Source organism: Rosa chinensis, chromosome 3 (genome assembly GCF_002994745.2).
Source record: "Rosa chinensis cultivar Old Blush chromosome 3, RchiOBHm-V2, whole genome shotgun sequence".
Taxonomy (NCBI): domain Eukaryota; kingdom Viridiplantae; phylum Streptophyta; class Magnoliopsida; order Rosales; family Rosaceae; genus Rosa; species Rosa chinensis.
The window spans coordinates 24,783,822-24,797,031 of record NC_037090.1 but is presented as its reverse complement, the minus strand read 5'-3'; the positions used below and the strand labels follow the sequence as shown (position 1 = coordinate 24,797,031).

At 36.6% G+C, this 13,210-nt stretch overlaps 1 protein-coding gene across 5 annotated transcripts; it reads left to right on the top strand.

Moving 5' to 3' along the window:
* The first annotated feature begins 3,927 nt into the window (after window positions 1-3,927).
* LOC112192417 (regulator of MON1-CCZ1 complex) lies at window positions 3,928-12,383 on the top strand. 5 transcript variants are annotated; one of them, XM_024332151.2, is made up of 15 exons: window positions 3,928-4,068; window positions 4,287-4,353; window positions 5,126-5,224; window positions 5,331-5,397; window positions 5,501-5,759; window positions 5,950-6,209; window positions 6,620-6,773; window positions 7,847-7,956; window positions 8,040-8,127; window positions 9,006-9,338; window positions 9,478-9,552; window positions 9,797-10,365; window positions 11,108-11,216; window positions 11,311-11,490; window positions 11,906-12,383. In XM_024332151.2, exons 5-15 carry the CDS (start codon window positions 5,592-5,594, stop codon window positions 12,080-12,082), a joined length of 2,223 nt encoding a protein of 740 aa, XP_024187919.1. In that variant the 5' UTR covers window positions 3,928-4,068; window positions 4,287-4,353; window positions 5,126-5,224; window positions 5,331-5,397; window positions 5,501-5,591; the 3' UTR covers window positions 12,083-12,383. The 5 variants fall into 5 exon arrangements, with proteins under 5 accessions (XP_024187919.1, XP_024187917.1, XP_024187916.1 ...); XM_024332149.2 differs by having other exon boundaries at window positions 5,498-5,759; XM_024332148.2 differs by having other exon boundaries at window positions 5,126-5,227.
* Window positions 12,384-13,210: the final 827 nt, after the last annotated feature.

Sequence of the window (13,210 nt, the reverse complement as noted above, 5' to 3'; positions counted from 1 at the left end):
CGTTTGTTTTAAATAATGATGCATTCAATTATTTTCCCGAAATGATGATTGATTTATTTAATTATTTATCATTTTATTTATTAGCATAATATTTGGTTTTGGACTATACTTTTGGCATTGTTTTTCCATATGAGTTTCCGAATTGAATTTATTATACTCGGATTTGGACTTTTGAAGTGTTTTTGGGAATATGAATTGATTTTTCGGAGATTAATTATGATTTATCTCGATTATGATCTGGGAAATGGATTCGTGGTATTATTTTTGGATATTGAGCTTTCGATGTTTATCTCCAATATATAATTATTATTTGAAATTATGATTTATATGATTTTCGATGAATTATTTTTCCGAAGTAATTTCTGGAATTTAATAATATATTTTATTCGTCGATTTTGAGATTTCTGCCATATTATCGAACTTGAGGTTTTTGGAATGATTGTTATATTTATTATTTCTCGCCTATTTTTTTATGTTCTCGAGAATGTTTTGGCGTGCGGGGCCACATCATTAGAATATATTTGTTTTCTCATGAGAAATTGGGGAAGCCTTATGGATTTATGGATTTACTAGATTTGAATGTTTTCTTCACCATACTGGGGTCGTTCTATTAGTTCTCCTCCTCACATACTTTGTGTGTGTGGGTGGCAGTCGAGGTTGTTGGTTCTCCTCCTCATGTAAATGGCAGTCGAGGTTGTTAGTTCTCCTCCTCACATACTCTGTGTGTGTGAGTGGTAGTCAAGGTTATTAGTTCTCATCCTCACACAATCTATGTGTGAGTGGCAGTCGAGGGTAAGTAGAGCCTAATGGGCTCCTTTACCTGTATGGTGATATTTCTTCCCCATATCCTATTATTACTTGATTAGTGAGGCTAGTCCGATATCTCTAAACCAGCGAGCAAGGTTCTAAAAATCGCTAGGCGCTAGTCGGGCGGTGGTCAGGGGACTAGCGCCCAGGGGTCTAGGCGGGTGCCTAGGCGGTTTTATTTTTTTAATTTTAATTTTATTTTTATAACATTTATTTATATAATTATAAATGTATAAAGACTTTTTTGTTTTGTTTTGAGAAAGACAACATAAAGTCATTGGTCAACCCAAAATAAAAAATTAAAACTCTAGCTAATTATGGTTGGTAAAATATATATATATATATATATATATAATTTTTTTATTTATGTTAAGCTTGTCAAAATGGAGCAGCACGTGGCTCCTTACTAACCAAGGATTCAATCAATCTTTTCTTAACCAACTGCTTCACACCTCTTCGTGTTGCATCACACCTCTTCGTGTCCCAGTATTTCCTTGTTCTTCCCTGCCATTCGCACAAAGCCCCAACTTCATTCTCAGCAACTCACTCCCCCCATATTTTAATCCAAACCAAATATATCGAGAAAGCCTCTAATTATAGGAAAGATCAGTGCGACGATTCGCCAGATTAACAAAATCAGTGCAGAGAGAGAACTTACAGGGAGAGAGAAAGAAAGAGATTGATTATTCGAGGAGAGAGAGAGGTACTGTCAAGGAGAGAGAGGGATTTTCAGAGTCAGATTGGCGGCCTATTGAAAGAGAGAGGAGGCGAGAGTTGAGGAGAGAGACATGGGTTAGCTGGCCCGCCTAGTCACAAGCCCGCCCAGAACGCCTAGGCTCCCGTCAAGCTCTTCTAGGCGTCCGCTTAAATTCAAATACGATTTTTCGAGCGACTAGGCCTTAATCGGGGCAGTCATCTACCTTCGCGCCTAGGCGGCCGCCTAGAGCGTTTTTTAGAACACTACCAGCGGGGCTGGTATGTTTTCACGAGATTTTGAGTTTAAAGAAATACGTTTTATAAATGCATGCATCGAGGCTTTATAAGTTTAAATATGTGGGAAAGTATTCAAGTTTGATTCTTTTAAATTATCTTGGCTATTTATTTTTGTCCACTCACACTAACGTGTTTTTCAATACTTTTCCCCTGGGCCCTTCGGTCTCAAATGCCTAGTTTACAGGCGAAATTAGTTGAGGTCGGGTGTACAAGGATTGAGGCATAGTTGTCACTGCTTCCGCATTGTAGGATCTATCGATCCTTCACCCTCTTTACTTTTATTTCTATTATACATTTTGTTTTAGTATTACTTTGATAACTTATGGGATTAATGTTATTAAGTTGAGATTTGTGTAATGTGAATTGGAAGATGTTGTGATTTGGGGAGCAGGGTGGTTCCAGGAGAATAAGGATGGATTACTTATAAGTGTAAATATCTTTTTACAGGTTTTGGGTAGTTCATTTTTAGGGGAAATTCTGCCAATTTTTTAGTATAATTTCTTCTAAGGTAGGCCCCGCAGGACCATTTCAGATTTCAGGGTGAAATCCAGGGCGGGTCCTGTCAGCCGGAAAACTTGAGTAGGGTTCAAGCGGGTACGGGTCAGGTCAGTTAAAAAACTTGGATAGTGAGGGTTTCAACCTAGAGAGAAGATGGAGAGAAAGAGATTTCCAAAAAAGAAAATTGGAATTTATGAAATATTTTCCGGAAAAATCCTATTTATACCAAAATGAAAACTTTTTTCGATGGCCATACATTTCTTGTACGAACTCCGATTTTCGCGTTCCACATATCCATGAACTCGTATTGACATGCTTTACGACTTTCGTGGAGGAAGTTTTCAAAGAAACCCAACATATAAAAAGACAAACTTCGTGACCCCCTAAAACTTTGTGTTTCGAATAAAAATTTGTCCGACAATAATTCAACTCCATTCCCAAACCATGAAGTTTTCCCAACAATCACTGAATAAATTCCAAAAAATCATCGAAAAATAATAACGAATTTCTAGGGTATTACACATGGAGACTTACTTTGAGATGATCATATGTGCTGAGATTGAGAAGAGAAAGATAATTGTGTTTCTTCTTCAAGGTGAGGCACGAGTGTGGTGGAGCGGCACACAGCGGGCTGGAGATATGTCCACCTTGACTTTGGAGGGTTTAGTGGAACTCTTTTAGGATAAGTACTTTCCGGCTTCAGTGAGAGAGCAGAGAGTATGAGGCACGGTTCTCACAATTGTACAGGTTTGAAGCCTGAATTTTATTGAAATGAGGGAAGGAGAGGAAATGTGTAATTCTAGAGATATGAAAGTAAGAGATTTGCCAAGATCAAATTGTGTGTGAATGGAGTGCTACCTCTTTCTCTATTTATTGACATTTTTCACATCAAACGTGATCAGTTTATAATGACACGTGTCGACACCTAGTTTTATGTAATCTGATCCAAAATTTTAGATAAGATTATATTGACAATAACCGTTAGATTGAATAGGAGGCAAATGATCTGGTTCGTTCAAAGTTGTCTGTGGTTGTTTCAATCTTTTCAAAGAAATTGTCGGTGGTTGCTTCACTTATTTCAAGAAAAGTTGTCGGTAAATGTAGGTGGCTCATAATTTGTCCACTGAAAATATAAAAAAAATAGTAAATTACAGTTTTGAAACCCAAAACGATCCTAAAAGTCCACACGTTGTGGCAAAACAACGAGTTATGTTCCTAGCGTCCTTCCCTTTCTGAAAACCTATAGCAATCACAATTTTGACACCGAATGCCAAATTTGCAGCAAACCGAATTTTCCTTTGACACAATCAAGCTACTCTTCGATTCTTATTGTCATCTGTTCTACTTCAATTATCCATAAATATTCATTATTACTATATATTTACATAAAATATATTTCAATTTTACAATAAACAAATTAATAAAAAATTCAATGAATAGTAATTGACCGGTCAAGAAACAGAACCGGTGGAAACACATGTCGAGTGGAAGTGAATAGTGTCTGAACCGAGTGATCCAGTGACCAAGTGATCCTGACTTATTGACCAAACGGGTGAACTTGTTCTTATGAGTTAAAAATCTTCACCTCACCCGACCCGACCTGAAACGACCCGTGACGCAAGAGTTCTGCTCAAATTTAACCCGCAATTTGTTGACACGTTGACACGAGGACTGTTAGGTTCGGTTACTCTCTTCCCGGAACAAAACCCAAAATTCCCAGCGTCCTAATTCTCTGAGAAATCCCAAAACGCCCGATGCTCTCTGTACCAGGTAACTCTCTCGCTTCTTCTTCTCCATCATCTGATACTATAATCAGGATTATAAATTTTTTTATTCTGATTCTCCAATTGGACCGAATCGTAGCTAGGATTTAATCGAGGTTTTTCAATTGTTTTTAGTTGCCATCGTTAACTGTTCTTGTGAATTTTTGAACGCTACTTTGTTCTTGCTGAGAATTGTGTTGATTCATTGTGCTGTTTGTTTCACAGTTGGGACATGAAAGACAAGAAATCCGCGTCCAAGCTTCAGCGAATTCTAGTGACTTGTGCAGCTCAGGTCAGTCCATTTCCCTGTGTTTTTTTTTTTGGGCAATCATCGAGTCAATTGCAAGAAAATGTTGGCATACAAGGTGTGAATTGAGGGTTGAATTGTTAGTTTTAAGTTTAGATGACAATTGTTACCTGTAATGTTATAATTTCGGGTTGAGAAATGCCGACTTTAGATTTTTGATGCGCGGCAAAGTTTCTGCTTAAGGGGAACTTAGAAGATTTGCTGAAACATAGAGTATGATGTATGTTTAAAATGTTGCGGTGTAGAATATGCATCTGAGTGGAGTATAAGGAGGAATGGTGCTGGTAATGGAATGTTATGTTTTCATGCTGAATAGATTTATTACTATCATGAGGGAGATGTTGCTGAAGGGGAGAACTGGGTTCCTGATTAAGTATGTCATAGATTTTGATGTCATGTTCGTGTAAAAGAAGAGTATTCATGCGGAAAAGAAAAACTATATTACCTTCTAAAATTAATGTGTAACTTTTTTTTGGGAAGTGACTTCCTCTATTTTGAATGACTTTGATGTTTTTATGATTTGAAATCAGAAATTTACCTTTAAAATCCATAGTATCTTAGTTCAATGCGTAAATTTTGGACATACTAAGATAAAAAGGAAAAAAAATAAGAAAAAAGAAAAATATGAAAGCACAAAAGAAAATGGAGGAGCACAAGCAGAGAAAATTAGACTGTGGAAATCACTCACTTTTTTTTTGGTTATATTATACAGACTGTACTCATGGTGCAGTAGCTTAAGTATATCTCTTCCTTGTAGGCAAGAGAATACGGAGGTTGTGTTGCAGCAAAGGTTCCACAAGTTGAACGTGATATGTGCTTAAAGGAATTTCTTGCATTGAAGAGTTGCATGCAAAACGTGGTACCGATTCATACTTTATTAGTTTTGTTGAAGTCTTGGGGAGTTTTATTCTGTCATCTTCTAGCACAAGTTGTATTTGACTCCTCATTCTGCTTGAAAATAGCTGCGAGGAAAAGTTTGAGTCTGGACGGCGGTCTGCAGCTCTTGATGCAGTAGTTAGAAGGACACTGGTAGAAGTTTTCATGTCCTTTTCAAAAGTATTATTCACTTTCATACCGTTCCATTAAAATATTGCTAAAGTCAATGACCCTGAGTTGGGATTATCTGCAGAAGTATTTGCAAATGAGCTGGGTTTAGGATTATGTGCAGCACTACTTGTGAAATCTTCCGTTACTATTTAAAAGTCTGAATACTGATTAATACTATGTCTGGAAAAGCATCAAGTTCACAGCTTAGTAGTGGTTTGAGTGGGTCTGGTGCTCTATCACATGTTTATATTCCATATCTTCCCCTAAGATGCAATGTACCTGGATCTAGGGGTTTATTTTACGATGATGGAAATAAGTTGCTGCTTTCCCCAGCATCAGATCAGGTATGATTGTGGTTAAAGACTTAAAGTTCATGAACCCTTTTGTTTTCATTTTTTTTCTTCAAGAAAATGAGAAATATGTATTAATCTTTGTATAAAATACATAAAAGTTTGTAATTCCATTCCAATTGATCCTAATCTTTTTCTATTTTCCTTATCCTGCCTTTAATTTTATTTTTTTATTTTTTTATAGGTCTTCTGTTGGAAAACTGTTCCTTTTGATCCTATGGTTGCTCCTACCTCTGATTCACTTACCGAAGGGCCCATCGTATCTATTCGATATTCCTTAGACTTGAAGTTTATAGCAGTCCAAAGATCTGATCAGGAGATACAATTTTGGGATAGAGGAAGTGGAGAAACATTTAGTCAGAGGTGCAAGTCTGAGTCGGAGAGTATACTGGGGTTCTTTTGGACAGATTGTCCCTTGTGTGATATTGTTTTTGTAAAGACCAGGTAACGAGATCCTGTTGAATCACGTCATGTAAATATTATGATTACATTACTAGAAATCTGTATTTATTAGTGTGTTCAATATCTATTTGATGTTTGAGCGAAATTATGACTTCTCTTTTTTTTGGGAAGCATATTGGGCAGGGGTCTCACACACAGACCCTGCATGGTTAGGAAAACTTTTATTCGTTGTGACCTCATGCCATGGACTTTAGGGCGGAAGGTGGGGTTGGGGTTGGGTGTTATCTCAAGCTTGGGATTGAATGGACAGGATATCGAGCATGTTAAAAACCTCTCTAGTGCAATCATCTTTAGGATAACTTTAAACACTTCATTTTTTTCCTATCTTTTCTCTTTTATATTTTCTTTTGTGCCAAATAAGCTCACATTACTAATCTGGAGTTCAATCTCAGTGGGCTGGACTTATTTGCTTACAATTCGGAGTCAAAATCACTTCAATTGGTTGAGACAAGAAAACTGAATGTCAATTGGTATGTTTATACACATGAAAGTCGCCTGGTTCTTCTTGCTTCTGGAATGCAGTGCAAAACCTTTACCGGTTTTCAGGTATGTGTACAGCTGTTCTCACGGTTAATGTTTTTCAAATACTTTAAGTTGCTCTTTTTCTTGGTGTTTTAAAAAAATGTGGAACTAATTCCTATTGTCTCCTGGGAAATTGATTTCAAATGGTTTGGCATAGCCATCTTATGTTCTTGGAAGCATATGTTAAAGAACAGTAGAAGATTTTCCTCTCTTTTTTTTCTTTTCTTTTCTTTTCACATATTGGATTTTAGATAGCTTCAGTTGTTTATTTAAAAGTACTGCCCTTGTCTGCTCCATTTGTGGAAATCTTTGAGAAATACAAAAGCAATTCCCTAAATCTATTTTCCTTAAATATACACCAGATTATATCAAATCTCACACACTTTGTACTTTCTTTTAAGCTTTATATCTAATATAGTATAATGTCTTGGCGAATGACCAAGTCAATGAATAGTAGCTGCATTGGAGAAAAAAGACAACACACAGTACTTGTATTCCTCCGAAGCATCTGGTATAATAATGAAACGCAAATACACAGTTTAAGGAATGGTGTCTCATACCGTTTTACCGCCTTCTAACTTACATCTACATGGCAGCTATTTATTTATTTATTTATTTTTGGTCTTTCTTAAGCAGCACTCTTCAATTTGTAATATTCACTTAATTCAAGTCTATTGCTCTAGCTGTCTTATTTTAGTTTTCTCTGTGGACTTCTTGTCCGCTTCTTTGCATTGTGCTTTCTGTTTCTTCAATAAAAAGCTGTTTCTTCTCGAAAGAAAAGAAAAAAACCACAAGTGATCAAAGAGATGCTTTTTCGATTCTTTTTAGTTGACAATATTTATAATTTATGTGCAAGCAATTATACATCATTATGAACTTTTAAGTCTCCATACATCATACAGTTGAGAAATGTTGCATATAGGTTTCATTTTTTTTCCTAGAACAAAAGGTTTTATTCTTTCCCTCTTAGTGTATATTCTCTGGTGTTATACGACATAATTGTTTTGTTGAACTTGGTTATTGATTTTGGTTGCTTGTAATGGCATCCTGTGCATTTTGTTAACATAGTCTGACAAATTTACTACTTCTTGTCTTAGCTTTCATCTGCAGGGATTATTCGTTTGCCAAAGTTTGAGATGGCAATGGCTAAATCCGAGGCTAACAATAAGCCCGTCCTAGCTGCTGAAGATATTTTCATTGTCACTGTGTATGCTTTTATCATATTCTTTCCCTTGTTCTATTTTATTTTGCAAATTACAATCAAAATTTAGTCTGGCTTTCCTTTTTCAGCTATGGTAGAATATATTGCCTGCAAGTTGATAGGATTGCAATGCTCCTCCATTCTTATAGGTTTTACCGCGATGTGGTGGTACAACAGGTAACTTTTGTGTTCATTCTGTCTTTAAAATCTTTCGGTTCACTGGTTTGAATTTTTTTTCAAACAATTGGTTGTAGCATGATTTTGTTATAGTGAGCTGTATCTATATTGCACCTGATGACTGATGTACCTTAGATATTCCATGTATCCATTAGACCTTAGACATTCATTTGTTGTTGCTTTTTGATAAGTATTTTGTATATATCCATTTTATTGATATTTGGATTAAGGATGCTAGCAAGTGTAAATTACTAGAGGAATACTCCTGATGTGTATGGTTTTGAACTGATTAAGAGATGAATTGCAAGTGTAAACTGTTGTTCGTTATAAGGGGGTTTCTTTTATATTATTTCCCATTAGTTGTCTTGTTTCTGCTACTCCGCAACTTGAGCTGGCCTTCTTGTCAATCTATTGTAATGAAGTGTTCTCATTTACTAAAACTCAAAAATGTCACACACCCTATGGTTCTGGAAGTGGGTAATTTGAGTGAGTTTTGGTGTAGCTTTTCTTTTGTTATAGCACTTCTGTTTTGACGTTTCCGTCCTGATGAGTAAACTGTTTTACTCTGAGGTTATTAATGTTCATGTTCTTGGTTATGAATGAGGACAGCTGTTCTTTTGATAGTATTACAGATAAATAAAGATCCCAAAAGCTCCCAGGTTGAAGGATTTGCAAAAGAAAAAAAAATTCTTTGTGACTGGATCTCATTGTTGGAACTCTTTTGATATAACTACTGTTAGGTCTGGTTTGAGTGATATTTGTGAGAGATGGTTTCAGTGCATTTATGAGTAAACCTTAGGTTCATATGATTTCTATTCAATTTTTATTTATAATACAAAGTGTGTAATTCTTCTGCATAATTATGTCCTACATTGCAGGGTTCTTTGCCTATTTATTCAAGCAAGGTTGCTGTGAGTGTGGTTGATAATGTACTGCTTGTGCATCAAGTTGATGCGAAGGTTGTTATACTGTATGATATTTATGCTGATTCTCGAGCTCCCATATCTGCACCACTGCCTTTACTATTCAGGGGTTTCCCCAGGTCCAATTCTTCTTCGCTGCGATCAAATAGGGAAGATACTGAAAGTTCAGAAGTGAATATAAGTGATCATGAAGCAATCATCTATGGAGATGACTGGACATTTCTTGTACCTGACCTCATATTTTCTGTTTCTAATCAACTCTTATGGAAGATCCATTTAGATCTTGAGGCAAGTTTCCTTTCATTCTCTGCTGCATCATTTATTAACAAGAATGTTCTTCGTGCATTACATCGTAATAAGAAAGAAAAGAAACAAAGGAAAATTGTTTTTCTTGCACTAATCTCTCTCTCTGTGTTTATGCTTGCAGGCAATTTCTGCCAGTAGCTCAGAAGTACCATCAGTTCTAGAATTCTTGCAGCGGCGAAAGTTAGAGGCCAGTAAGGTAGAACTCTCTATTTGCTTCAGTATGATTATTATTTTACTTGATTCTTTTAGTATTTTTCTTTTTGTGGGCTCATTCATGATTACAAAACCAGTTTTTTAAGTATATACTGTTACTGATGTCAAAAGGAAAGTTCTTTTGGTTTGAATTTTCAGTGGAATGGTATCATTTTCTTGTGGCGTCCTCTGGCCTTGTCTAATATACTTATTTACTTATGATGATGCTTTATCCACTTCCTTTTCAGGCTAAGCAGTTGTGCTTGTCAATAGCACGCACTGTTATTCTAGAACGGAGACCTGTGTCCACAGTTGCTAGGGCAATAGATGTTTTAGTTTCCTCTTATTCTCACTCTATTAAGACAGGAAATTATCTTAAGGGAACCAAAGCTGGGAAGACATTACCTTCTGGCATGCCACACACAACTGGTCCCAAGTTAAGTGCTGATTCATCTGCCAGTAGAGTAGATGCAATTGGAAAATCCATCAAGTATGAATCTTCTGCCGGAGTGGACAGTGAATCGCCTAATAGATTTTTAACCTTTTCAAATTCGGACTCTGAGGAGGATGCTAGCTTCTTTGATAGTAAAATAGACAGAGGGAAGTTAACCGGTGCTGAAACTTCTGTATCTGAAGCTCGGTCTTCATTGGTGAACAACCCATTGGATGCTAATCTTTCTGAGCAGCAGGAGTCTCAACTTACCTCTCCTGCAATTTCACCTGATGAAATGTACAGTTTTGTGTTTGCTCCTGTAGAGGAAGAGATGGTTGGAGAACCTTCTTACTTGGTTGCTATCATTGTTGAGTTTCTTCGCAGGTATGCCATACTTTTATACCCTGTTATATGATTCTGGGCCTTGAATCGCAATACTGGGCCTGGGTAAAGAGTCTTGGCCTGATATGCATTGTTTGTTGGTCTAAACAGTTTTAATGAGTTCAGGGGTAAGGCTTTGTTCATGGAAAGGTGATTGATTTAAATTGAGGGGTAAAGCACCTAGAGTTTGATCAGCTGGCTAAGTGTTTCTACTAAGGCAGGTTAATTTTGTATTACAGTAAAATGGTGCAAAAAGGTGCAACTCCTTTTCATATGTATATTAAGTTTGTGATGGATAGTAGAGGACCCAAGAACAATTATCCTTTAATTCTTTGATATTTTATGGTGATTTTAGTAGATTATTGGGGGTAACTCAGTTGATCAGCGATATAATTAGTGATTTGATTTTGACTTTTCTCTAAAAAATGGTCATGGTGCCAACTATTTTGGCATACATGAATAGGGAATATTGAATTTGAAACCATAGTTTCTCTCCCCCTCTCGTTAATCTCAATGAGAGCATCAAATCCTTGTGAATCATGTTCATGTCAAGTTTTAACAGTTGCTGGCTTTGTAACCATGGGGAACAAGTCCTTTTTTTATTTTTTCTTTTCCAATCATAAGAGGGGAGGGGGGGGAGGAACAAGACTGGTTTGTGACAGCCAAGGAATTAAAGTCTTTATATCTGAAAAGAATAGGGAATGCTCACAGTTCTTTTCTTTATTTATTTGTTTTTCTGTTGCAGTGCTAATTTGGAAAAGGTTGAAGTCCGTCCTAATCTTTATGTCCTGACCATCCAATTACTAGCGCGCAGTGAGCGATATGCAGAACTTGGGCTGTTTGTCTTAAACAAGGTGTCCGCATACGTTCCTTTTATAATTCCGTGCTTGGAATATTGTGCTGTTTTTGCTTGATTTGGTGTTGACAGTGAAAATTCTTTCATAGCAGATTCTTGAACCTTCTAAAGAAGTAGCGATGCAGCTCCTAGAGTCTGGCCGTCAGAATTCCCGGACAAGGAAGTTGGGTTTGGATATGCTAAGGCAGCTCTCTTTACATGAGGACTATGTACTGTTACTAGTGCAAGAGGGATATTACCTTGAAGCATTACGGTATGCACGGAAGTATAAGGTAATTCCCGCATTGGAATTTGAGGAAAAAATTTTCTTTTCTTCCTTTTTCCTTTTTTTTTTTAGATCTTTGCATCTTCTTTTTAATTTACCTGGATCTTGCTGTGTTTCTCTTCCAACCACCCCTTATGCTTGATGTTATGACTGGTAAACCCGTTAAGTTGCTTTTAGTGATTGATGCTACAAAGTGTTCCTTTTTGTAGTAGTAAAAGCTGCCTTTCTTGAAAATATGGGAAGATGATTCTCATTATTGGTGCATCATTTTCCATGCTGTATACCTGTTTCTTCTTTCTTCTTTTTATCAATTAGGTTTCCCCTGCCAAATCAATTTCCTCACTAATTTTGCTGAAAGGAGAAGTTCTTCGTTTTCACACACGTTTTCAGAATTCTTGACTCTTTATCTTTAAAATATTCAGGTCAATACCGTCAGAGCTTCACTGTTTCTTGAGGCAGCATTTATCTCCAATGATTCACAGCATTTAGCTGCTGTCCTTAGATTCTTTACAGACTTCATTCCTGGCTTCAGAGACACATCAGATCACAACACTTACTACCGCATTCTCAGTGAGATGAACTCATACATTGCTGCTTAAAGTTTGTCATAACAAGATGATTAGGACAGTAGAATTGTGGTATATCAGGTAAAAGTTACTTAAATAAGGTGTACAAAATTACAACCGCAATTATCGAAAGGACTTACTTTTTTCTTTCTTTCTTTAACACAAGAATAGGAAATACGGGTGCATGCTTTTGATTGCTTGCTTTTCCGTTTTAATCAAACTGTTTAAGAACGTGCAACATGTTGGATGGTCTTAAATATTTTTATTTTTAACTAATTTAATGTGGGCTTTGCCAAGACATTACTTGGCAACACACATGTTTGGTTGCGACTTACTGAGAGGTGCTCTACTTCTTGTGCTTTCTTTCAAGCAAATTGCAATGTAACATGTGTCCACTTTCTGTACGCATAAGGAGCAAATCACTTCTAGTACACAATACACCAGGGAGGGTGTCACTTTAGGAGTCACTGTAAAATTATTTCGGTTGGTAAATAATTAAACATTTGATCTTAACTAGCATTTGTGCTTTACTATAGTACTATAATACATAATGCGGTAGAGTCTAGACATTTTCGATTCATAATAGGGTAGACATTTTTGATTCATAATAGGGAACCATTAGCCCATCTCCCAACAGCAGATGAGAATTGACTACAACTGTTCCAACTTCCTTTTCAAAGTAAACTAGGAAATCTCTTGAAAACAAATGTGTTATCTGAAACCTAGAAGTGCTACTATCGGGAACTAATTATTAGGGGCATAGTGTTTGTGTTTCTATAACGAGTTATCGTTGTGTACTAGATTTGATTAAAAGTTGGATCTTTCGGCCGGTTATAAGTTTTTGGGTAGGAAAGCTCTCCATCAAGGGCCCTAGTGTCCTACCACACTAGTTCATAATATTGGAGAGAAAAAGTCGAGCAGGTTTATGTGTGGAGGAAGTGGTGCTAAAGAGGATAAAAACTCAAGACCTATTCCTATATTGTATGTTGAGGACCACTAGATGAGAATGCCAGAGAGAGGAGAGCATTGCAATTGGTAATGAAACATGAATGATCAATTTTTAAGCCACGTACTATGGCCTACTAAATGCATGGACTTAAACTTCTCTCCCAGCCGTATGTGGGGTTGCGCAAAATAAGTATAACATTCACCAACAAATGC

What these genes read in the sequence shown, in the direction of transcription:
- LOC112192417 (XM_024332151.2), top strand. Translation starts at nt 5,592, where the DNA reads ATGTCTGGAAAAGCATCAAGTTCACAGCTTAGTAGTGGTTTGAGTGGG. An exon ending in GCGATGTGGTGGTACAACAG is followed by an intron (nt 8,128 to 9,005) that starts GTAACTTTTGTG and finishes CCTACATTGCAG; the next exon opens with GGTTCTTTGCCTATTTATTC. An exon ending in GGTATGCACGGAAGTATAAG is followed by an intron (nt 11,491 to 11,905) that starts GTAATTCCCGCA and finishes TAAAATATTCAG; the next exon opens with GTCAATACCGTCAGAGCTTC.